Raw genomic sequence first — 27,294 nt, 5'->3', positions numbered from 1 at the left:
TATTGACAAAAAAGCAACAATTAACATGAACATTTCTTTTGCGCTATTGTATTGATAGATCAGAAAACTGTGGTCGGAGGTGGAATTTACCTGTGATAACAGCTTATTACCCTGTGTAAGCAGGGTAGCTTTAGTCATGTTTACATCACCGACTCCTTCTGTCTCTTCCACCTTAGTTATCCTTCCCTTTCTTGAGGTAAACTTCAAAAACTTCCCTGCTCACATGCATGATCAACATGGGTTGAAAAACTCGCACGTTCATTCAATTTGCTCAATGACAAAAAAATAATATAGATTGTGACACCAAACACATGAAAATTAAAGTAATGAGCCTTGTTTACAAATGTAAGGAGTAGAATTTTCTACTATTCTATCCTATTTATCCTATTTATCCTATTTAATGATATTATCCCTCATAAAAGTTTGCAGTAGTTATGACAAAAATGTTGTTTTCAAACAAATGATATGTTTATGCACAAATAATATCCTAATGTAAAATATAAAAGCAAAGCATCAGTAGGCCATTTGTATTGGGTACTGGGTACTGGGGTATTGGGAATGAGTCGTCTGCAAATGTCAGATTAATTTGGATGGCCTCATGCATTTGTTAGCAAGAACTTAGCACAGAAAATGCTATGTGGCTGGGTCAGGGACTCTTTGCTTCAAGAAAATGGAATAAAACCACCGTTCAGCTAACTATCTTGGTATTTCCTGCATTTCGTGTTTCCAGTATTGCGAGTTTCATCATCTGGGTCCAGTAAAGCTTCTAAAGGTTAATCAGTGAGACTCTGTCTTTTTTGTGGAGGATGAATTACAAATTTGTTCATTTTTTGGTCAGCCAAAATTTTCATCTTAATTGTTGACTGCTAAAATTTGTTTAAAATATGACGCGACCCCCACAGAGCTCGCTAAGGCCCCCTTGTGGGCCAGGACCCCCCTGTTCGGAACCGCTTGAGTAAAGTACTGATACCAGAAAAATCAACTTAAGTACAGTAACAAATTGTTTGTACTTCATTACTTCCAATGTCTGTACTACAGTATGGTTCAAAAACACTACAGTATTTAAGATACTTTACTAAACTGTTGTATTTTTTCATGTGAGTCATTATTTTTCACCTGCCCTGCACTGTAGATCACACTGGCGAGATCAGATATTATTATCTTTCATTATGTGACCCAAGGTGAGCATCCACTAATGAATCAATAAACAAATGTGTTGATTTTCATCCTATTAGGTAATAGTCTGGGGAGATTATGGACGCATGGACCACAAATCCTTCATGGGAGTTGCACAAATCCTACTAGAAGAGCTGGACCTCTCCAGCAATGTGATTGGCTGGTATAAACTTTTCCCGCCTTCTTCCCTAGTCGACCCGACTCTTGCCTCTCTAACTCGACGTGCTTCTCAGTCATCCCTGGACAAGGACAATACACCGGCACCCACCGGGGTCCGATCATAGTGGACTAACAAAAATAAAGCACATTCAATACACGCCGAGAGACAACGGGACAACAATAAGAGCCAGGCAGAAAATGCGATGAAATAACACAAAGCTTTGTTCAAATCTGACAATCACTCCTGTGACTTTGTTTTTATGTCTCCTCTATGTGGGTAGCCCGTGTTCTGCCAAATTTGTTTGTCCTCGACAAAACCATTTGTTTCTCTCACTGAGATTTAGGGCTGTCTTCACTAGCACATGGGAAGCACCGCTTTTGTGGGCGACATTAGAAAGCAGGGTGGTCTTCAGTCAAGTCTTCATTAAAGAAATAATGTACGTTAGCTAGTTTTTAACAGAGCATCAGAATGTATTAACCCAAAAACAAAGGTGACCTCTGACCAAGGGATTGTGGGGTTTCAGTTGAGGCCCTGTTTAAACCCTGTTTGTACCGAACGTCAAAGGTCAGGCGCTGTAAAGATGTAGGGTGTCCCCTGGGGAGGTTGTCCGGAAGGGCAGGGCCCTTGTTGGTGCCTAAACCTGGAGGACCCAAAGCCATGGTCTGTTTAGTTTAAAACAAACAAACAAACAAACAAACAAAAAGATTATGTAGTTCCTCTGTTTTCAATGTGACTGCTAACGGAGGCCAAATTTATTTTTAATTCTGTTTATTTATTTCCTTTTTTTTTTAGAATAAAATAAACTTGTCTAGCACGTTTTATTGAAAACAAAAGGTTTGTGTTGTCCAGTGTACTGTGAAAAAAAGAGGAAATGCTAAACTGGAAAATGCGTATCTGGAAAAACACATGTTTCTTTGCACATTTAGCAACTTAAACTATTACATTATCCTACAGTACGTTGCAATACATCATCTTATTCAATACGATCCATTGTTAGATGTTTACAATTATCATTAAATGCTATTAAAAAGTATATATTTAGTTAACTAAACACTATATGTAACAAGATTGTGTACTTGAACGTTTTCCAGATTTGAGTAAAGATAATCTGTTTTCATAAATCTTGAGACATAATAGAGTGTTTCAGATGCTTAACTTCACTGTCAAAAAAATCTGTTCTGTATTTAGTTATTCAGGGCAGCACAGTGGCGCAATGGGTAGCATGATCGCCTCACAGCATGTAGGTTTAAGCCTCGGCTGGGTCAGTTGGCATTTCAGTGTGGAGTTTGTATGTTTTACCCGTGTTCGCGTGGGTTTCCTCCGGGTGCTCCAGTTTCCCCCACAAGTCCAAACACATGTGGTTTAGGTATATTGGGTAAGCTAAATTATCCATAATGTAGGTGTGTGAATGAGAGTGTATGGGTGTTTCCCAGTGCTGGGTTGCAGCTGAAAGGGCATCCACTGCGTAAAACATTTGCTGGATAAGTTGGCGGTTCAATCCCCCGTGGCGACCTCTGATTAATGAAACTAAGCCGAAAAGAAAACAAATGAAGAAATTTAGTTATTCACGTGTGTTTTCTGTTTATTCAGTGTTATGAATTGCATTATGGGACCTTAAACTCAGATTTGGCAGCTTTTGATGTTGAAAACAGTCGACACTGCTTTTTAACAATGTGGCTTGAAACAATATGTTGTATAAGAAATAATATATGAAGAGTTTAGATGCAAAACCTCTAAATGTAGGTTCACAATTTCACATTAATGTTGATGAATAGGGTATTTCCATTGCATTGAAAAGTGAACAAACGGAACATAAACATATGAGGTTGAGGACAAATGCTTGCTTTCAAAAGGCATTTTAGATGGCATTTAGAGGTTTTTGCATCTGAACTCTTCATACAGTTGAAATCAGAATAAATAAACCCCCTTTGATTTTTTTTTTCTTTTTTTGATACTGCTTAAATGATGTTTAACAGATGAAGGAAATTTTCACAGTATGTCTGACAATATTTTTTCTTCTGGAGCAAGTCTTATTTGTTTTATTTTGGCTAGAATAAAAGCAGTTTTAAAAAACTTTTAATAACCATTTTAATGTCAAAATTATTAGCCCCTTTAAGCTATATATTTTTCGATAGTCTACAGAACAAACCATTGTTATACAATAAATTGCCTAATTACTCAATCCTACCAAATTAACTTAATTAACCTAGTTAAGCCTTCAAATGTCACTTTAAGCTGTATAGAAGTGTCCTGAAAAATATCTAGTCAAATATTATTTACTGTCATCATGGCAAAGATAAAATAAACCAGTTATTAGAAATGAGTTATTAAAACTATTATGTTTAGAAATGTGTTGAAAATATCTTCTCTTCGTAAACAGAAATTGGGGGAAAAATAAACAGGGACTAATAATTCTAACTTCCACTGTATATAATTAAGTAAAATAACAGATAAAGTACTGACAGTTCATTACCAGGTATTTTGTTCGACAACATTAACCCAGACAATGTATCACTTTAAACTAGGCATGCAGGAGACGATAACTGTTTTCAAGGTATACAGCAGTTTGGAAAAGTCAGGTTTTAAAACTGCCAAAATGTTCTGCTATACCGTCCCTAAGGTATATGTAAGTTTTTTTTATGTTTTGTTTTAAGTTTTTTAGGACAACAGTATCTCCAGCAGAAAATATATCCAAAGATCAGTGTTTTTGAAACTAATGAAGACAGCAGAGCAGAAGTCAACGATTGATTTAAATTATTCAATTTACTACTGAAAAATATTTTAAACGTTTCTCAAAATAAAATATATTGTGTTCAAAGGGGAAAAAGTTTTCATGTTTTACCAAGACATTTAAAAAGAATATCTTTTAGAGCAGTAATCATAATACCGTCAAAACGTGATATTTTTATCCAAGGTTATCATACCATTAGAATCTTATACTGACCCATGCCTACTTCAAACTATTAAAACGTTTAAATAAAAGTCACTTGTTTTGAAACTTTGCAACATCAAAAGTTGTTAAAGGAAAGATCAAGATTGCATAATGTAATTTAAAAGCATAAATAAATGAAGAAAATTCATGAAACAAAATACAGACCACTTTTTTTTTTTTTTTTTTTGTAGTGTAACTTTTTGACTTCATTGATGGTGTTTTTAGTAGACGTACATTTCCCATTTTAATGTGGCTTAGAAGAAGCCACCAACTCTGCGACAAGCCCTTGCACATGAGTCTTTATTTTGAATAAAGAACGCAAGCACAAAAGCTTGATTTTAAAATACAAAAATTAATCTATATATATTTTTAAAAAATCAAGCCAACAAGCATAATTTAATTTCCACTTTGTGTACTTAACAGAAAACAAAAAAAAGAGTCATGCAAATTCCTCTTGTGTGTCTCTGTAAATGTTGAAGTGACCAATCAGATTTAGCCATCGCAAACATGACCACCGATCATCTATCAGGCCACTTTCCTCCAGTGCGACGGAGCAGCATGACTCGGATCAGTTCCCAGCTGCATGCACATTTTTTTTGTAAAACAGACTACACAGATGTTAAAAAGTAACAGAAATAGATATGTGTTAGTTCAACATACTGTAGGCCAGCTTGTATGTTGCATGTACCTGTACAGTTTGCTTGTACTTGAATATAAGAGATAAATCAAGAAAAGAAGCCATTTGCTTTCACTTTTCAGATCAGCTAAAAAAACAAAAAGGAAATAGTCCATGACCTCCATTCGGTGCTGAATGTTGCAACATTTTTACTTTCCATATATACATTTTCTTTTCTTCAGATTGTTATTGTTTTTTATATCTCTTTGGGGGCAAATGTGCTGTACTGTAACACTGAACAAAAACTAACCTCCCTCCTCTTTTACAGATTTTACTGTATCATAATTTACCTCAAAACCACAGAAATTAACATATAAAATGTGTATACATCCCATAAAGTTATTCACAACAGATACTATATCATACATACATACATAACAGTATCCATGTCGAATATAATGTAGATGCAGATGAGACTTACTAGCGCATGTGTTGTAAATATGAGATAACCATGTGGTTAAGCCATATTTGCAAAGGGGCCAAGGCTTACTTTTGAGAACAACCATCCCGAAAACTAGGGACCGCTGAGCGGACACCTTTCTTATCATATGGGTCCAAATCTAGAGCTCTCACTGTCACTTTTAGAGGGCTCGATCACTCCGCTCTAAAGCTGTAGCCAGATCCTCATTTTCTCTGTGCTTTTTTTTTTTTTCGAGCCAAACCTCTTCACCTCTGCTATGAACACAAAATCTGAAAAAAAAAGGATTGTTTTTCTTCATGAGAGACCTTTTTTTTTTTTTTTTTACTTGATCAGTATTCTCAAGTAGAGGGGAAAAACAAAGGTGACTGTTTACAACTTCTAGTATGTGTTCCACTGAGATGATGAAAAAGAAAAAGTATTCACTGCAACATTTCTGTTTGTATACAGGTGTGGCTCATACGATGTGTATGTTTTATATTTAAAAAATGGAGAAAAAAGTTCATTTTTATTATTTCCAAATAAAAAAAAGTGTGTGGAAGAAATTTCAACCTGGTGTTTGGTCTTTGACTTCATTTATTGGTCTGCGGTGGTAGATTTGACCAGATTTTAGAAGGATATTAAAATAAAAATGAAAATCTGGTCATCATTTATTTATTCTTTCACTTGTTCCAACCCAGTTTGAGGTTGTTGTTGTTGTTGTTGTTGTTTTTATTTCTCTTTTTTTAGGTTTGAGGTTGTTTTTATCTTCACAAAAATATACATTTTAAAGAATGTTGTAACCACTTGTTTTTTTCTATGGAAGTCTTAAATATACCTTCTTTTAAAGAAAAAAAAAACAATTGAACTGGGCTTCATTTCCCAAACAACCACATGACTCGTGGCTGAACTGTCATATACAGTATGCATCGTTTGAGAAAAGAACAATGTAGTGAGGAGTGTTTGTCTGTTGCAGATCCATCATTTGAACCACGTTAGTTATAACGTAAAATATAACTAACGGTATGATGCTCTAAACGGGGTGGAGTAACTACTTCTTTAGAGAAGAACCCCACAATTTCTTTGTGCAAATTATATTGTTTTACATGTACACGCATTTAAAAATGATCCATTATTAGTTTTAGTAAAACATGCACTCATTTTACATATTATTTGAAATATATGTAAACGGCACATATTGAGCCTATGTTTCCTTTACGAATAATATTGAGAATATTCTATAGTCAATTCTAAAAAAATAAAATCAATTACAAAAGCTAACACATATTCTTATATCATATATAAATCATATAAATAAATAAATAAATAATGAGACAATTTATTAAGAAATTAAATTTAATATTTATTATTTATCAGGAAATGTAAAAAAAATCCTACCTGAATAATAATATTAATAATATTAATGATAATGATGAAGATGATGATGATGATGATTATTATTATTATTATTATTATTATTATTATTATTATTATTATTATTATTATTATATAAGTAGTATATTGTTTATTTTTTATTTTTATTTTTTTGAAAAGTCTACTTTTATAATTTTACACATGTTAACCACTGCAAAAATGTTTTAACCAACAGGCCCATGTCATATACAGTACAGATAATTAATAACCTACTGTAAATGAAAAGCATTAGCGTATGCTATGTTTTTTGTTTTTTACAAGCTTTGGAGATTTAACATAAATTCCACTTTTAATTAATAGGTCACCTATAGCTTTCGTTATGAGTCACGGCTGTATTCAAAATGACATCATTGTTTTCAAAGCGCACTACGCAATTGTAAACATGAAGATAAAAACTAAAACTGAACTGTAAAAATACTTTGAAAGCAAATCACACCTAAGAGTGATGACTTTAATGCTTTTGTTTATCATTCCAAGTTTAAATGTCATAATGTTCTAAACGACTAGGCAAAGGGGGGATAAGTGGCAATAGAACACAGCAAGGAACTATGTTTCTAACTACAGCTCCAGAGGTGTAGTTGCAAGGATACAAGTATGCGAAGCAGTTTACAAATGTTTGTTGGAACGACAGATTTGGGAAACGTCAAATCAACTAACTATGTTGTTAACGACAGAACTTGCAACCTTAGTTTGCTAACGATGGTTTTTGGAAATCACCCCTGGTTTGGAAAATATAAAGGGTGAGTAAATGCTAACTGATTATTATTTTGGGGATGAATTATGCCTTTGAAATCACAGGATTAAAGTTTGTAAAAAATGCTTTTAATCTGCTCTTATGAAACATTTGATGTAAAAATTTTGAAGTAAATGTAATTAGTATAAAGTATATTTCTTTCCTATTTATTGCACCACATATTTTATTGAAGTCAGAATTATTAAACCACCTGAATTATTGATCCTCCTGTTTATTTTTTCCCAATTTCTGTTTAACGTAGAGAAGATTTCTTCAACGCATTTCTAAACATGATAATTTGAATAACTCATTTCTAATAACTGATTTATTTTTTCTTCACCATGATGACAGCAAATAATATGTGACTAGACATTTTTCAAGACACTTCTATACAGCTCAGAGATATATACACTAGATATCGCATAGGGACCCTGAGCATGCGTTAATACCGCCACCACATTGGTACAGTGCTCCCAGGACAAATGTCAACCCAACCGCACTAGTCAAGACAGTGTTATTACGTGAAAATGCTGGACTTTAGCGCTGTTTACGGGTGTAGTAACGAGCAAACAAAGAAAACAAAGCACAAAGGCAGAACATTTCATAGGTAAGATTAAGTTTTTTTCTGTTTTTGTATGTTCTGAACTTTTGTGCTAATCAGGTAACGTTATTGATGATAACAGTCACTTACTGCATTCACCATAAGGCAAAGCAGCTCCAACTCGCACTAAACACTCGGCTTATGCTAGTTTGTTGAATAAAATCAGCAAACAATGCAAAAGAAATATGACAACGAGATGCTGCGCTGAAATTATAATTTTCATAATCAGAAAAAAAAATTAGGCCTACATATACTAACATCCAGGAAAACCCCTGATCATCGATATATGTGTATATCTCTGGCTTTGGATGGCCACAGTCCTCCACTGTACCTTGGTCCTGCATTCATTTCAAAGGAGCGCTACCCTGTACCAAGATGGTACTATTGGATGGTACTAAGATGGACGCTATTGACGCATTCCGTCCAATAGACAACATAGACCAGGCGACATCTAATGTATATATCTATGTATACAGCTTAGCGACATTTAAAGGCTTAACTAGGTTAATAATTCTGACCAACTGTAATTGTACTGTGTTTGCTAATTATTAGCAACTTTTACTGTACTTTCTATTTGTAATGAGTACTGCTGTTACAATGACATTTTGAATGAAGCCTATTTTTTTCTGAAGCTTATTTTTGCTTATCGGGTAACAGATATTGTGCATTACAACTGCATGTTTTACAGGAGAATCTGTCTCCAATGTTGAGTTTCTCTTTAAGCTTATTTGTGTATTGAAAAGTGTATTGCACATAAGGCGCTAGAGACAAAATATGACTTGACTTTACATGAATGCATCCAGTGAATTCAACAGCAGTATGTCGTGCTTTGACAAGCTGGATTTGACAAGCTGGATTTGACAAAAAATTGACTCTGTCATCCAAATTAATGAGACCTTTTTGAAGGAGCTTGGTTTACTTGTGCCCTTTTTAAGTATTCAGCTAGGCGGCTTAACTGACACTTAAGTGCTTGTGTATGTTTAAAGTGACCTGTTATGTCAACCTTGATATATTGAAATATTGAAAATACTTTCATGTTCAATATAATAGAAAAAAAAAAATATGAAGGGTCAGATGCAAAAACCTCCAAATGCCATTTGATATTTTTTTTCTAAAATTAGCACTTTTCTCAGACTCCTTGTAATTTTCTATTTCTAGCAATGAATAAGTTCTTTTCATTGCCATTAAAATGAAATAACTGAACATCAAAAGGGAGGCTTAGACAAATGCTCATTTTAGGAGATCCTTTCAGATGACATTTAGATGTTTTTGCATCTGAACTCTTCAAATATATGTCTCTGTTGATATAAAATATATACTTTCTGTTGAAGTAAATCAACAGAAACATTTATGAAAACTTTGAAAAAACTTCGAGATTTTTAAAATTGCATCTTTGATATTTTATTCAATATACAGTATGCAAAATACTTAACAAAAAAGTTTGAAAAAGTATGGATTTTACTCAAGTGTTTTTTAAATTGGTGACACAACTGAGTTATTTTCACTAATTATTAAGTATTTACTCTTTTACTTACTCAATTTTCAAGCACACTTTATACCTCTGCATTTATAGTTTATGCAGAACCAGTCAAAATCTCTTACCTCATAAAGTTTTTAACCAAAAGTGTACAGTAATATTTGTATAGTCAAGTCAGTTATTAAGAAAAAAAAAATCACCATTATTACACCAGTTTTTAGTGCAATCAGAAATCATTATAAAGGCTGAAGTGCTTTTTTTTTTTAAATACAGTTAATGTTGACACATTCCAGTAGTGGTTTTTATTATGAGCTTTTGTCACAATAACAGATTCATCATTGATAATTATCAGAACTGTTTTTAGAAGTAAATCAACCTATTATATTATATTATATTATATTATATTATATTATATTATATTATATTATATTATATTATATTATATTATATTATATTATATTATATTAGATTAGATTAGATTAGATTATATATTCTTGTATATAATACATTCCATAAAATCGTGCCGCACAGAAAATACATTTAAAATACATTAACATTGAAAACAGCTGTTTTGTATTAAACTAACATTTCAAAATAATTGAAGAGTTTAGATGCAAAAACCTCTAAAAGCCATTTGATATTTCAAAAGATTCTAAAATTAGCATTTTTTCTCCAACTCTTATGTGTTGGCTCACTAATTTTACATTTACAGTATAGTGATGGAGATGTTTTCATTGCAATAGTTTTTATTTAATTTCAAGTGAAATAACTGAAAATAAATATGGGAGGCTGAGAAAAATCTTTTTAGGAGAACATTTACATTTTCAACAGCATTTAGAGGTTTTTGCATCTGAACTCTACAATTGTACAAATATCAAATACTGTGTATGGATCACATAAATGCAAACTACTGAGTCATATGTTCAATCAACTGATGTGTGTTCGTGTCGGCTTTTTTTACATCCTGTTTGATTTAGTTAAGGAGTAGTAACATGTCTTGTTTGACCCTCATCCATGACCCTGCTATGATGGAATCATCTGAAGGTCGCAAGATGTTTCCATCCATTTTCCACCAATAATTTTTTTAGTTGTGGTTTTCAAGTACAACAAAAACATGGAATATGAGTAATTTTGCATTACTACACTGTACGTGTAAGTATGTGTTAAAATTTGAGTGGGAAAAACAAACTAAATAAGATACTGTTTAATGTTCACTTTTTGATGGAGAAAGCTGCATTATTGGGTTGAATTAGGGTTATATTTTTCACACTTTGTGACGTAGCAATACATAATAAATAAATAAATAAATAAATAAATAAATACATCAATCAATCAATCAATCAATCAATCAATCAATCAATCAATAAATCAATCAATCAATCAATCAATCAATCAATCAATCAATCAATCAATCAATCAATAAATCAATCAATCAATCAATCAATCAATCAATCAATCAATAAATCAATCAATCAATAAATGAATAGATAATTAAATAAACAAAATATTATTACTGAGACCACAGTAATAAATGTCCTTTTGACACATAAATGGCAAAATAATTTTGTTTTTTTGTACATTTATTTAAATATCACATGTAAAAACAATATACATACATACATACATACATACATACATATATATATATATATATATATATATATATATATATATATATATATATATATATATATATATATATATATATATATATATAATTGAGTTTGAGACCTATCTGTAAAACATCATCATTATTCATCATATTTTATACTAAATACAGTTGAAACTGAAAAAGTACTTCTACTTTTTATGCACAAACATTTGTCCATAAAGCACTCAAAAATGTTTTTTGCTGCTTGTCCAAACATAATCTGAATCAACACAATCCTTGAGGTTTTGGGGGGACAACTGAATTGTTTTGGGTTCAATCCACTTAAATTTGTTAAAACATTTAAGTTAACTTAATTGATTTGTGTTGGGAGAACATGAAGGACTTGTGTAAAACCCAGCATTTTTTTTACAGTGAGTGATAGTTCACTCAAAAAATGACAATTTCTGCCCCTATTTACTCCCATTCAATAACTTTTATGAGATTCTTCTTTTGAAAGCAAAACAGGTAGACTATACACTGACATCTATAGCACAAAACGAAACAATTTTTTTTCTGTATATCTTCATTTGTATTAGGCAGAAATAAGCTAATTATAAAGGATTCTAATTAATATAAAATAATTTTAGAGGTAAACTGTATCTTTTTACTGTACCATACATGAACTAAGGATGTTTGTTGTCACTGTTAAGCCACATTTGAGCTTGTAATACATTTCATCGCTTAAAAAAGGGTTCAAATGTTAATCATAGGAGAGGAAATGATACTAAATGATACTTAAAAATTCTTAAAAATCATAAGTGTGTGTGTGTGTGTGTGTGTGTGTGTGTGTGTGTGTGTGTGTGTGTGTGTGTGTGTGTGTGTGTGTGTGTGTGTGTGTGTGTGTGTGTGTGTGTGTGTGGTTGCGTGCAAAGATCAGTGACCTTTTTTGTGTATTTTATAGCTTTTTCCTTTTATATTTCACCTTGCATTAAGATGAGTCAGTCGATAAAAATGTATCTCGTGTTGTCTATTTTATTAGAATATTTTAAATACATACACTTGTTTCCCTGAACTGTTACTCAATCAATTTTTTGGCCAGAACGTTGCTGTAAAAGTGGTATATCCTGCCTCACTCTCTGCGCCTTTGACCAAACTAATTACTGACCTATGGTTTATCGTAAATCTCACCAGCAGAGGGCAGACGTTTGTCAGAAAGTTCTTCAGAGAATCAGCTCAGTTTGTAATGTGGAGAATGATGAATTCAGCACTCTCTCGGCATCTTGTCAGGGCTCGGCTTGTTTGCAATGCTCAGACTTAGCCCTGTAGGCCAAGAAGAATTATGTAACTAAAAAAAAAAAAAACACTTGCGTAGCCATAATTTTACACTGTAGATTTCAGAGCTAATTAGCAGTGATCAGTAGCTTTTTAATCCCACATAAACAAATATTACAGTAGTGTACCATAATATAGTACTTATATTATACTGTATAAATAAATTATAGTAGGCCTATTTACAGTACTACATCACACTCTTGCACTTGATACAGATTGTATTAATTACTGTATAGTTTTACTAGCAAACTGTTGTGTATTTTAATGTAACAAATATAGCAGTATAGTCTTTTTGTTTATAGTAATATATATATATATATATATATATATATATATATATATATATATATATATATATATATATATATATATATATATATATATATATATATATATATATAGTTTCAACACACCATAACATACTATAAAATACTATAGTATTTTTTCATGTGGGGTGAAAACTCTAACTACTTTACCTATACAAGTAGACAGGCCTCATTAATGAGCCATCCAGGTCAAAAGAAACAATATCTATGCATTTCAGTAAACATATACAGTACTGTCCCTCACCATCTATTGCAGTCCAACATGATTGCATGTCCTTTCCCTGCATCCTCTGGAACTCGCGTCACAGCAATTAGCCTGATACATGTCCCTGTGTTCAGCCAATGACCCCAGTGCTGCACTCATGACTGATGGCAAGCGATGGTGCTGGATGCAGCAACAGAGGTCATGGCAAGCAGGGGGGATTTCCATGGTGGGCTTTACCAGATCTTTTTTTTTTTTTTTAAGTTTCTCGGAATATATACTAAAGAAAACAAAACAAAGAGTCTCATTAAGACCGGTCCTGTAGCACGCAGATGGTGAAGTGTACATTTTTCTATTCTTGGCACTTGATGAGCCAGAATGCATGTGAGTCTGATGGTAATTATGTTTTCTAATGTAGACAGTCGGAACTTCATTGCGTACTGTTTTTTCATACTTGCTAGATTCTGAGTCATTATATGTAAGGGTTGAGAAGAACGTGGATTGCAGCCAATGATGAGGCACAAGTAAATGATCACTCATCAGAAAAAAAGAGACATGCAAGTAAAAAAGGAGAAATAAACTGAGAATTTAATGTGTGTGTTGATGTGAGTCATCAAATAAAGCTTTATTAAAATGCTTGTGTAGAAAAGAAGATGAACAAGTGAATTTAGTCTCACAATCCTGGTAATATATGGAACAAATCCAGTGCTCGATTCTGCTTACTGTAACACACATGATGCTCTCTAATACATAAAAAGGTGCTTTGAACAGAACCAAATGGGACAGTTCATACCAAAAATGAAAATGTAGCAACAGTGAAATCATGGTCCATTGTGATTCATAAAATGCTAATAAAGAATGCAAAAAAATAAAAAATAAAATCTGTAAATCCCCCACAACCTTAACATGTTCATAGAGTGCAGCCTATTGTAAACAAACAGTCATATGTAGGCAGGCTACTTAAACACTATACTTATTCATTTATTCATTTTCTTTTTGGCTTAGTCCCTTTATTAATCAGGGATCGCCAAAGCTGAGTGAACCACCAACTTATCCACGTTGTGTTTTACGAAGTGGATGCCCTTCCAGCCACAACCTATCACTGGGAAACACCCATACACTCTTTCATTCACACCCACACTTCGGCCAAAGCTTGATCAATTCACCTATACTGCATTTCTTTGGACTTTGGAGGAAACTGGAGCACCTGGAGGAAACCCACGTCAAATGGGGACACCATGCAAACTCCACACAGAAATTCCTGTCGCAGCGGCTCAAACCAGCGACCTTCTTGCTTTGAGGTGGCAATGCTCTCCACTGCACTACCTTCACTCCCACTATACGCTTGTGAAAATAAATTGTGTGCAATTTCAATAAGGAAAACTGACTTTACATAGATTATATTGTATGATATGTTTATTTAAACATGACCGTGAAGCTCACTGTTGTGACCACATACTAGGCCTACCTCATGAACTCTGTTTCTCAGCTGTGTCTGTTTTTATCTTTCAGCTAAAAATCTTATTAAATGTTCTACTGAAGACAAAAAATAATAATTTATATCTTAGATAACCTGCGGGAGACAAAATTACCAGAAAACGTTATTTTTTGTGAGCTATCTCTTTAAGAGGAAGCACACAAAGCCACAGTTTCCCCGAATAATGCTGCAACTAAAAGTTAGTGAGAATTTGATATGGCAGATAGCCTACCCTTGTACATACTGTTCGTCTGCCGCTTTTTAAACTTAATTTCTTCATAAGCAATGTCTGAGCATCGACTTTTGCAGGACAGTTAAACTTAAGCGTCTAATTTAAGAATCAAATTAGGTCATGTTGCTGATTTGCATGCGGATTTCCCGAAGATCAAAAGATGATTAAGCATTTAGCGTACTTTTTTACTGCTCACAGATGGATCGTTATGATACAGCGTAAGATCAGCCTTTAACTGTAGGGGAGGGCGAGCATGCCCACACAGACACAGAAAATACACTGTGTGGATTTTATTTTAGGTTGAGTCACATGGGCTGCCCGACGTCAGTTATACTATTGCCTCTGAATAAAATGGTAACTGTGATAATAGTGCAAAATATTAAATATTTAAAATATATAAAATATATAAAAATTATATAAAAATTATATAAAATATATATAAAAATTAGTGCCAAAATATTTTTTTTTTCACAGATCTTTTTTTAACATATAGGCTAAAGTGATTATTATTATTATTATTATTATTATTATTATTATTATTAGGCTTCTACTAGCTAACTAATGATGATGATTGTAAAAATAATAATGAAATTATTATTATTATTATTAATTATTATTATTAAGTATTATTATTATTATTATTATTATTGTAATTATTATTAATAAGTATTATTATCATTCTTATTATTATTATAAGTATTATTATTATTAATATTATAAATGCTTTTGCTATTTTTAATACAGTGATAAAAAATATGTTGCGATTGAGAAAAGAACTAAGCTGCTGTTGCCATGGTTACATCATCAACTGAACGCGATTTCTGTTGGTAAAGGTATGTTCTGATATTAAAAGGACATCAAATTCTTGACTACAGCTAATTTAAATAATTTGGAACAGTTTTTTTTTTCAACGCAGTTGTTCCCAAGGTCTGTCACTAGAGAATGTTCAACTTAACACAACGGTTTCAAGAACATGTTTTTATGCAAATAAACATTTAACTAGCCTATGTAAACACAATGGATCCTCAATCGTTATCTTTTTTTTCCGGCTGAACTCGCATCACTGTTTATTAAATTACTACCAGAAGTGTGAGAATGCCGCGGACCGAAGTCAAAAAGGACAGCGTGCTAATTAGGCGTATTTACATGAATATTAGGCTACGGAAACGCGTGTGCCACAGCATGAGCGCGCAGAATGGCACAGTTGGTTTCCTGTGCGCAGTAACGCCGAGCGTGTGAGTGGAGCAACATCAAAAGCGCGCGCTGGAGAAACAAGAGCTGTGCACGCAAGACTCAACTGCAGTCACATAAAGTCACTTTGACGGGCTCTTCCCGTGGGTCAGCGCCAGCAGTGACTTTATACACCTCTCATGTACTGAAGTCCGCCAATTCCAGGAGCGATAAAAGTGGCATTCGAGCGTCACCACCGGAGGTAAATTAAATATTTTGAGTCCTTTTGACATTTGGCGTTGCTAGTTTCTTGGCTCTCCCGTCTTCCGGAGATACAACAACACGCATGCCACGCGCATTTGGGTCCGCGTTGGTGATGCCATGCCCCGCAACCACAGCGGAGATGAGGCCGGTTCCGGCCTCTGGATGAACACCTCTCCAGGGCACCACGCCGAAAGTTACGGATTGCATAATGTGGAATGTGATAATAGAATGAAGAACAATTGTTCGCGGCCGGGGGACGGCCTGTTGTCCGCATCTCATGCCGGCACAGGTGCATCGGGCACGGAGAGAGACCGCGGGAAGCAGGGCGCTCGGCTGAGTCTGCTCGGGAAGCCGCTGGTGTACGGCACGCAAAGCGGCAGGAGAAACGCGCGCTACCGGAGGATTCAGAACTACCTGTACAACGTGCTGGAGAGACCAAGATCATGGGCTTTTATCTACCACGCGTTCGTGTAAGTTCAGCGTTTATCCATTAACAGTGCGCTTATGTCATATTGAAAACGGCGCTCGGCTTTTCTAAGTTTTTAGTAAGAGAATTTATACCTGTTGCTTTGAACATTTTCCCCGTAGTATTGCCACGTATGAATGGAAATCTGTCGTAGATGTGTTTTTTTTAGCACTTGTAAAAGCCTATTTAGGTTTTATGCAGAATCAAGACCTTGAATGAAGTTGTGGAAATTCGTTTTTTTTTTTTTTGAGGAGAATAATATATTTGCTTTTACCACTTTTGTTTTCTTTCTTTTCCCTTCTGAGTAATGATAACAGTGGAGTGTGTTCAGCTGACAGACTAAACACAAAACATCCCTGCATCATTAACAGGGATGTTGTTCTTCTGAGGCTGGGTCTTGAATCTTCAGTTAAAACAGGAATTGTAGTCTACTGAAAAAATAGACATGCTAAGTGTTCATTCAGAACAGTTTGATTATATCACTCTGCTTTCAGGATATGGGGAAGCCCTAAAATTTCCAGGAATGTGTCATTGTGTTAACTGGTGATCATATAAAACACAAATAGAAAGTTTTTAAAAACTATAAATGGTTGTTTGAAATATTCTTTCTAAATCCTTAGCCTTTTTTTTGTATAGAACATAAAGTGAGAAATTTTGCAGAATATCCTGGCTTCTCTTTTCCTTTGAATTACATCGTGTTTCAGATTGGAGCTTCACGCACTATGAGATTAATCTGTTATATTCCAAGTCTGTACTCACAATTTGAACCAACTGGGTATTCAAGCTTACCTTGACAGCTTTTACTGAAGAGCAAGGTAATCAGTGCATAATACAAAGCAGGCATTTTACATCCTTCCTAAGCACAGATCTAAGGTATTATTTTAGAAGAACTGGTGTATCAAAAAGACAAAATGAAAAGATCATGGTGAATAAAGAATGTTTCAAATGTATTTCTGCTTAAATGGTTCCTTTGAATTGTAAAAGTGAAGTAGGAAAGGTGAAATTCAAAGTTTACTGAGAGTACACATATTATAATAGGCTAATCAGTGAATTTTCATTTATCGTAGCAGTAGTAGGTATATTAGGTCAAGATGAGTCAAGGTTTGGATTTAGTCAGTGTTAGTCAAGATTTTGACTGTTAATTTATTTTTTTGGTTGCATGTTCAGTTCTGTGATGCTCAGATTGGCAAGAAGTGACCCAAGCTGTTATGGTTAAATTGTGTAATCCACCATTACTTCTTCTAAAGAAATCCAATTCCTAATCTATGTGAAAAGGCTGGTCCGTATTTTTGATGTGATTTGATGACATGAGTTTTTGTGCAATCTTTTGTTTTGTCCTTGTGCAGTCTGCTGTGCTGAAAGACAAGGACAGGCTTCAACACCTGCACATATTATCTAACACTTTAAGGCGGAGCTTCTATTCTTTCTTTATTTTTTACATTTGCTTATAAATTCTCCCATGCCTGCCCTGAAGTCAATTAGATTTTAGGATTTAATGAGACCCAACATTGCTTTGTTTGTCCTCGGAAGAGCTTTCTTTAAGGCTGGGGAGTTGAGACAGGTTACTGTCTCCTCTGGTTTGTTGTTGTGTGTGCCACAAGGATTAGGGCAAGTCCCAATACATTTCATTCCTCACCGAGTGTTCTGTGCAAGCCCAAACACTGCGTTCCTTAGATAATGAGGAGTGGTTGGGATGTTGTGTGATTGAGAGGTAAGCTTTTTGCCAAACGGAAAAGTCAAGTATTACTTTCATATGTTTGTGAGAAATAGTTCATACAGTATTACTATGAGGATACACTAGGAGCATACACTAGGGGTATTGTTGATTTCTTCTTCTTCTTCTTCTTCTTCTTCTTCTTCTTCTTCTTCTTCTTCTTCTTCTTTTTCTTGTTGTTGTTATTATAATTATTATTATTACAGACATTTAAGTATCTCATGACTTTTAGCTCTCCTACTGTACATATCCTGTCAAAAGTCTCTTCTGCTCAGCAAAACTGCATTTAATGAATAATAAACATATATATAAACAAATATATATATTTATTTATTATTTTTTTTTTGTTAGGACAACAGTATCTCCAGTAAAAAAAAGATATCCAAAGATGCCACTTAAAGTTGTAAGCAAGTCTTTGTTTTTGAAACTAATGAAGACAGCAGAAGTCAATGGTTATTTTTAAATATTTAGCCTGACATGTTTACTGTTCCAAAATATTTTAAATGTTTCTCAAATAAAATCAAATATATTGGCTGCGTCCGAAACCGCCTACTACTCAGTAGGTACCGCATTTGAATTTGAATATACTACCCCACCATTAGAAAAAATGTGTTCTACTGTATACAGTAAGAATGTGAGTAGCATAACGTACCACATCCGCCATTTTATCATGATCACGTGAGACACCTGCTTCACTCCCATTCATGAATTCTCTTGTGGTCGTCCGTGTAGTTTTTGCATACTGTTTTTCGATTTCTATGAATTTGGACATACTACTTGGCTTGTATACTATATATTATGGAAGCATGAAATTTTGCATGCAGCCATTTTGTTTAAAGTGGATAAAAGTTCTTGTTTTACCCAGACATTTAAAAAGAATATATTTTAGAGCAGTAATCAGAATACTGTGAGATCGTGATTTTTTTATCCAAAGTTGTCATGCCGTTAGAATCTTATACCAGCCCATGCCTACTTTTGAATGGTAACAAATCATGCATTCGATTAAAAATAAAGCACAGCCAGAAATGTTTACAACAACTATAATTTTCAGAAGTGCTTTCTAAACAGCAAATCGTCTTATAAATTTTTGAACGATTATATAAAATTGTAGACTTGATCAACAATATATAGAAATATCAGCTTCGAATCGCAAATTATATATAAGTAATATTATTTCACACAATTACAGTTCTTGTGGTATACAAATAAAGCATACACAAATCTTAATGTTTCAAAAATTTGAGTGGTAGAGTACATGACTGATTCGCAAAAAAAAAAAAAAAAAGATTTTTAAAATCCATTTTTTTTTGGTTTTGTGTATCCAAGAAGATTGTTGGTTATCTATCAGTTTATTTTTGTGTATATTGTTTTCTAATGATTATAAATTATCAACATTTCCTAAACCATATTGCAGCCCGATTGCAATGAATTTGCTCAACAATCTAAACATTTTGAATTCTGGTTAATATGATCAAATAATGATGCACTGCACAACCATGCCTACAACATGGATGGAGCAACATGGATACAAGCTTGTATATAAAAGTACTTTTTTTTTTTCCCCATTTAGACTTTCCTGTTAGAGAATTCTCTTTTTTTCTAACATAAAAAGAATATTTAAAAAACTCAAACTGCAAAGAACAGTGAAAAACCTACTGAGGCTGATAGCTAGGTGTTTAGGACCACAGACTCTTTCACATCACACTGAACAAAGATAATTAAACATGTTTAAGGCTACAGAAAACACCCTCTTTAGCCACTGACAAACACATGGCCTCTTTCACACTTTCCTCACACACAACGGAAGCTATTTTGTGTTATGGTCATGTGATTGTTTACGTATTCATCAGTGCTGCATGTTCTAGACTGATTGGTTCTTGTCCTGTCAGTCATCAATAATAACATCCTTGATGTTGCTTCTTTGTGGTCGTTCCACAATTTTTCTCCTCTTGTAATTTCTCGATTGTGGTTTGTGGTAATAATGATGTTTACTTTTTCACATTGCGAAACTGCTTTCTATTTGAGCACTTGCAGAAACAAGTCTGTACAAACACACATACTGTAAACGTCAAAAAGTACTTCTTGGCTGAACTGTTTTCATTTATGAGGGCCACATGATAATTCTGTACAATGATAATGCCAATTTACTGTAAACAACCTACAGAATAAACTTCATACAGAATGTTGAACAGAATCTACTTCTTCTAAAAGCCATCCTTTCCCTTTAAATACACAACGCATAGTGGTGTATTTGAGCCTCAATGGATTAACTGTGTTTTATCCCTGCAAATGTATCACTGCAAGAGAGAGAGAGAGAGAGAAGGAGAGGAAATCAAAGAATTTAATATAAACAGAATATGAAATGATCATTGAATCTACAAGGCACATTGAAAATTCTGTACTTTATACAGACTTTTTAAAATAATATACTGTAAAAAGGGAGTAGTTACTGTATATATATATAAAAGTCAACCTGTTGAAAACTTGGAACTGTTGAAGGAATATAGTTTACCCTAAAATTCTGTCACCAATATACATCGTACCTGTTAACACTGAGGTGTGAAAAAAAGGGATACTTGTTGAATCTGATTAAAGAACAAATCTCTTGTTTTGAATTTTTATTTGATTACATTAAATACCATAAGTGTCACTTTAATAATGCAAAGATTTATAATAAAAACATTTAATTGCTTTCCTAATCCTTTATGTTCATTTAAGACAAAAATGTTTTTCTTAAAATAAAACAAAAAAAGGTCAAAATTAAGGAGCAAGGGGTATCTCCTGGTGTATCATCAGTACTATACGAATTCGCGTATGAGCGGGCGCAGCTATTTAAATCTTTTTGGTGCAAGACTTCCGGTCTCATTCGTTTCCATACATTTTTAAGCATTAAAAATAGCTCATTCTGCTGCTTGATGTTGCAAACTATTATTTTCCTATTATATTGTTCTGCTTTGTCTGTATAATCATGCAACACTTGTTTGTAGAGCAAGTAGTTTGACCGTATTCTGCTGTTCATTATTCCTAGTAATTTCTCTCACAGGCAGCTGAATCGGAAGTTCTAAAACAATCGCAAAAAACAAGCGCACCTCATTTAAGAATACGGTCAATAGGGGGTATAGGCTCTTTGATGATATTTGAGAATACAAGGGATTTGTGGAGTCATTGCGAAGTATAATCATAACCGAGTGAAGCTTTATCATTTGTATGTGTTTTAAAGGAATTTCAAGAGATTGTAAAGCAATCAGACACAATAACGTACAACATTTGTAACATTAATGAAGACAAATTTTACCGAATTACTAATACAATGAAGACTGTAAAGTTTTATTTTACATTTCATTATTCAATTTCTGTACCTGAATACTGTTGGACTCTCTGGAAAACCAAGAAACACTGTTCATTTCACTTTCTTCTCTACTGTAACAAATGTTTTGCTTGCAATTTTTATTTTATTTTATACATAAATCACACTAGGGCTGTGTCAATCAAAATTGAATCGCAATAGCAATTTAAAATGTTGTGATTAGTTAATGGCTAGGATATGAAATATATAAGGATTTTTTAATTTCACCCGCTCAGAGCAAATGCGTGACTGCCATCTGTGTGTGAGTCTTACTAGCCAACTGATTGAGCACACTTTTGTTCTGCCCATCAGAATTGCACAACCGAAATATGCACAACATCCACATTAAAAAAGAAGAAGAAAACAAACAGGAAAGCTGGGACAAGTGGGATAATGACGTCTGCTGCTTCAAAAGCATTAATAGATGAATTAATATCAAAGAAAAACAGCATTGGTAATATGGGAATATTTTGGTATATTCAAACTCACAGACACCAAACAAAAACAGGTCGTTTTTAAAAGCTGTTGCAGAATTGTTGCCATTGCTTGCTGATTAATGAGCTGAAGCTTGACTACAAAATTAAATCGCAAATCAAATCTCAATTAGATATTTTCCCTAAATCTCCCAGCCCTAAATCACACCCTTACGAAATCACCCCAATCTATCGAATTGATTCTTTTTTCCCCCTAAATAGAGCTTTCAAGCCATCTGGTGAAATTGTATTTATATCATATATCTCAGAAAAGCTAAATATCTCAATGACTAAGGTTTCCAATATCATGCAGCCGTAATGTGTTCTGTTAATCACAAATTGAAGAATGTTGGAAACTTGTAACAAATGATTTTCAGTGACTTTGATGCTTAGTGGTTACAGGGTTTCCAACATCATTCAATATATCTTATTGTGTGCAACAGAAAAAAACAACAGCAACGACCAACAAACAACAACAAAGCTGTTTGAGTAAATGATGACAGAATGAATTGTTCTTAAAGCAATAGGTTTGATCACATTTTTAATGTAAAGTCACCTAATGACTTTTACAGTTTATCTATTAAGTATCAGGTGGCCAGAAATCAACACATAATTTATAATTATGTACACTTCCCCTTTAACAGAACATCTTGTGCCATCTGAAATTTACTTCTAAAATTAACATATCTTAGCTTCCTATTTATGTTCAGTTATTTCACTTTAGGCAATAAATAGAACCCATTCTTTGCTATAAAAGTGAAATTTCTGAACATACGCACAGGAGCCTGTGAAAACATGCACTTTATTTTGTTACAGTACATTGCATTTACATGCCAACTAATTTTCATTAGAATATAAGTAGACTGTTGGGGTTGGGGTTAGGTTAGTGTAAGTTGATATGTACTTGCAAAGTTTCTTATAGACAGTTAAATGTCTGTTGAAAAAGCATATCAACAGATATTAAGCAGACAGTCTACTAATACTCAAATGGACCGTCAAAATAAAGTGTTATAAAACATGCTTATTTCAAAATGAAATATTAGGTGGCACTTTGAGTGAATAATAATAATAATAATAATAATAATAATAATAATAATCGTCATCATCATAATCATCATAATCATAATCATAATAATATATTGTTATAATTATAAAGACATTTCAAATCTTTAAAAATGTCAGTACATGTTACTTTATTATACTTTTCAACAATACAGCTTATCAGAGAATGGATCCAAGTTCCATAATGCAATTTGAAAGCTTAAAAGATGGAAACACCCATGAAAAGTTAGCTAGCAGCAGGCGTTAATTAACCATTCATTTTCACAGTGCACACTATAACTTGCTTTAAATAGTTTTTTTTTTTCATATAACGAATTCATTAGAGCATAATTGTAATACATTGTTGCTATTATTTTACCATCAGCAGGAATAGTTTAGAAGAACGTATTCATGCCATGCCTTTATGCAAGCTCTTGCACACCTTATGAAATCATTCAAACCCCTAAGTTTCCCAGCATTGTCAGCTTCTGCTTCCTTCTGCCTGACGCTTTTCAGCAGATGCTGGTCTGGAAGCCCCATAAAAGTGCGACAACTGAAGGTGATTGACAGCTGCTGGAGGAGAAAGAGTCAGCAGGCATCTGAAGGGAAAGTGACACAGGCCATGTTGCCCTTGTTTGTGTCAGTCAGGCGAAGAGCAGAGCCTTTTTCTGAAGAGCTTTTAGAAAAAGTGTGAATAATATATTTCTAATTGAAAGAAAACTATAAAAATCTCTTGCTACTGTAAAAGTAATTTTATGTAAATTAGCTGATGGTGAACTCTTTTTCGGTATTCAAATGGTCTGTGGAGCGATAGCAGGTATTTTTTGTCCATTGTTTGAAGACCTTTTTTTTTTTTTTTTTAAACCATCTTGTTTTCTTTTTTTCACTTTTGCACTGCAATGCTGAGTTCTCAGGCCATTTCAAGATAGGTTAACCTGTACATTCACACTGATATAATCAGGCTGAGTGTCGCACTAGCTATCCATAATTAGATTTCCTTAATTGGAACTTGAGGTCCTCAATAGAGGAAGCAACTCTGCACTTTATTTTGTTAAACTATTGTTGAGGCAGAATGTAGGAAATAAGTTGTACACTCTCCAAAAAGAAAAAAGATCATTGTATAATATGATGTTTATCTAAATGAACCAATAGAAGCCTTTAAATGGGTTAGCTGTATAAAAACGTCTTCTGTTTATCTCAATATAGGCTCATTCTGAAAACGTAGCCCAATATACATTTCTGGAGATCACAAATTATGTTGCCAGAAGTACTTATGGCTGCATTTCGTCTTTAAAATGAACGCTCGGGGCAGTATAATGCTGTTCCTTTTCGTGCATGCAGCTTGCCACTTACTTTTTATGTGGACGGCTTTTCCGCTGTTACCAGTATGTTCAGTTAGCTCGCCATGTACATTGCTGGACTTGAGATGCAGAGGGGAGTTCGGGTCTAGTGAAGAACAGTTCCAGAAATTGACTAAGACCAAAAAGTATATAAGACAAATAAATAACAGGGTGTGGTAAAATCTGAAACCATGGTAAAAGTCAGGTGATGACTAGGGTTGGGCCGATAGACGATGCCATCGTCCATCAGCAATGCCCAATATGCAATGCAATGCTGAGCCAGCATCGCCGATCCTCCACCCCGCCCCTGATGCAAACCCGCTCGAGATGAATACACACTCAGGCCCTATTTACAGTAATACGTCTTGTGGCAAAGTGGCATTTTAGAACGAAAATAATCCACATCCACACTGTGTTTTACCTAGCATTTCTGAACAGCCCTCCGTTTGCTGAAAACCCACATCACGTGACCACACACACATACACGAGTGGTGCTCACTGCAGAGCCACACACACAGCTACACACTGACATGCGCTTCTCTGAGCTCCAGAGGCAGAGAGCAGTGCACATCGGACAATTTATCAAGGATGTACCGCTGGATCATGTCTTACTATAGTTGTTAAACGTGATATTCAGACATCCCAAGTCTCCCGGAAGTTCCTGAGGCTCTATGCATATGCCATCGTCCATCGCGATGTTTCACATTAAACATCGTATGATGCCAAATTGGTCAACATCACCTATGATGACTATGCTTTTTTTGGATGGCTTTTTCTAACTGTAGGTTGGGTTTAGCGAAGTGGGTGGCTGGGTCAATAAGGGCTTTAAAATATGATTGCTTGGGTTTAGGGAAGGAAGTAGGTGGGTCAGTCGATCTGTCTGTCAGTCAATCGACAATGGCCTCTCGTGGATTTACACGAGAACAGCAGGCGTTTATGGCACTTGCGAGAGAAATTTGAGATCTGAAAAGCGTACACATCGGAATCTGGTGGATTCACAAAAACAAAAACTGCAAAAAAATGTAGCTCCTGGGACATATTTGACACTCTCCCGAAATGTATATAGGGATACATTTTTAGAAAAGCCTTGGGTTTATTTATTGTTACTATGGCCAGTACTCACTCACTTTGCCTTATGTGTCTTTTTAGGTTTCCACTGAAATACAATATTTAATAAAATGTAAAAATGAATAGAATAATTTATATGTATATGATTTTTTTGAGGCATTTTTTGTCTTTATTGTGATAGGACAGTATAGTGGCATAATAATAATAATAATTATAATAATAATAATAATAAAAATAATAATCATCATTATCATAATAATAATAATAATAATAATAATAATAGTAAAAGCGTATTTTATATAGAGCCTTTCCAGTGCTCAACAACGTGCTCAAGGACATAAAACAAAGTTGAAGAGAGAGGAGGCATGGGATCTGGAAAGGTTGACTCAAACTCCAGGCGCATGAATGTCAGCGCACTATTGATGTCAATGAACTGTATTTGAAATGATAATCAATCAATAAATAAATACAGATTTCAGACATTCAAATATACCAGCTGCAAAACCATTTTATCAGGTGTCAAATGCACACTGGTGGAAGAAGAATATATATGAAAATAGATACAGTAGGTAAAGTTAATTCTTCTACTTCATTGGCCACTTATTTTCAAGTTTTCACAAGTGACCTGATTTATTTGCGAATCCAACAGACTCTCTCATTTGATTTGATAATGTATGCGCACATTGGTTTACACATGTATTTCACAATCTTTAGATACTGTTCTGTTTAGCTTACATATTTTTAAAAAATTTGGATCAAAAGAAAAATAAAATAATGAAAGAACAACAAACCTCATGTATATCAATAAATATAGTAATGTAATAAAAAACATTTTTAAATAAATAGCAAGAAAAAGTTCAACTTACAGGCCTAAGTGAAGTCAAAGAGCTTGTGGCCCATCACTGTCACATCTTAAGTTTGTAGGTGGATTTGTACCGTAGGTCATTCACCTTTTAGTGGCTATGCTGTTCTTTTTTTAATGTAACACTTTACCCTACTTCAGCCACACAAGCACAGATAGCCACACTCATACACCACACATTTTCTCATATGCAGATCATTGTGTCACCAATTTCTCAGTATGACTTCTGTATGATTTCTTGTCAAGTATGTGAACTGAAAGAAGTTAAGCCGGATTGAAGATAAGTCTGGGTTTTATTATAACATTGACTTTCAATACTAAAAATAGTATACACATTTAATATATAAAATATAATAGATATATGGCATTTCTGTGTGGAGTTTGTTCTCCCCATGTTTGCATAGGTTTATTCTGGGTGCTCCTGTTTCCCCCAAAAGTCCAAAGACGTGTGATACAGGTGAATTGGGTAAGCTGAAATTGTCTGTAGTGTATGTGTGTGATGAGTGTGTATAGATGTTTTCCCAGTGATGGGTTGCAGCTGGAAGGGCATCCGCTGCATAAAAATATGTGCTGGACAAATTGCCGGTTCATTCCACTGTGTCAACCTCAGATATACAAAGGAACTAAGCCAACAAGAAAATGAATGAATAATAGATATATTTTCTAATATCTTCTTTTGTGTGAAAACACATTTAATGTGAAACTGTAGTCAGTAAGACCAAACATTCAGCAGGAATAATATACCCAGTCATAAGAATGGATATTCTACAAAAGAATGCATGAATGGCTGTGTGATGGAGTGGT

General features: G+C 34.0%; 2 protein-coding genes across 49 annotated transcripts in view; both read left to right on the top strand.

The window, feature by feature from the left end:
- The window catches only part of rims1b (regulating synaptic membrane exocytosis 1b), a 127,304-nt gene extending 121,391 nt beyond the window's left edge, over positions 1 to 5,913 (top strand). For 45 of the 46 annotated variants that reach the window (XR_015475863.1, XR_015475865.1, XM_087236250.1 and 42 more), the window contains 1 exon segment: positions 1,236 to 5,913. Coding sequence is in view for 43 of the 46 variants with exons in the window: in XM_087236250.1 (XP_087092376.1) it covers positions 1,236 to 1,460 (225 nt within the window). In the remaining 3 variants the exon portion in view is untranslated. 46 annotated transcript variants of the gene reach the window in all.
- A 10,051-nt stretch (positions 5,914 to 15,964) lies between these two features.
- Positions 15,965 to 27,294, top strand: part of kcnq5b (potassium voltage-gated channel, KQT-like subfamily, member 5b) — a 197,374-nt gene continuing 186,044 nt past the window's right edge. For all 3 annotated transcript variants that reach the window (XR_015476651.1, XM_087237305.1, XM_087237306.1), the window contains exon 1: positions 15,965 to 16,650. Coding sequence is in view for 2 of the 3 variants with exons in the window: in XM_087237305.1 (XP_087093431.1) it covers positions 16,298 to 16,650 (353 nt within the window). In the remaining variant the exon portion in view is untranslated. The remainder of the gene's footprint in view (positions 16,651 to 27,294) is intronic.

The sequence above is a fragment of the Danio rerio genome, chromosome 1 (assembly GCF_052040795.2).
Source record: "Danio rerio strain M-AB ecotype USA chromosome 1, GRCz13ab, whole genome shotgun sequence".
NCBI classification, from domain to species: Eukaryota; Metazoa; Chordata; class Actinopteri; order Cypriniformes; family Danionidae; genus Danio; species Danio rerio.
This window is presented reverse-complemented; position numbering and strand designations above follow the sequence as displayed.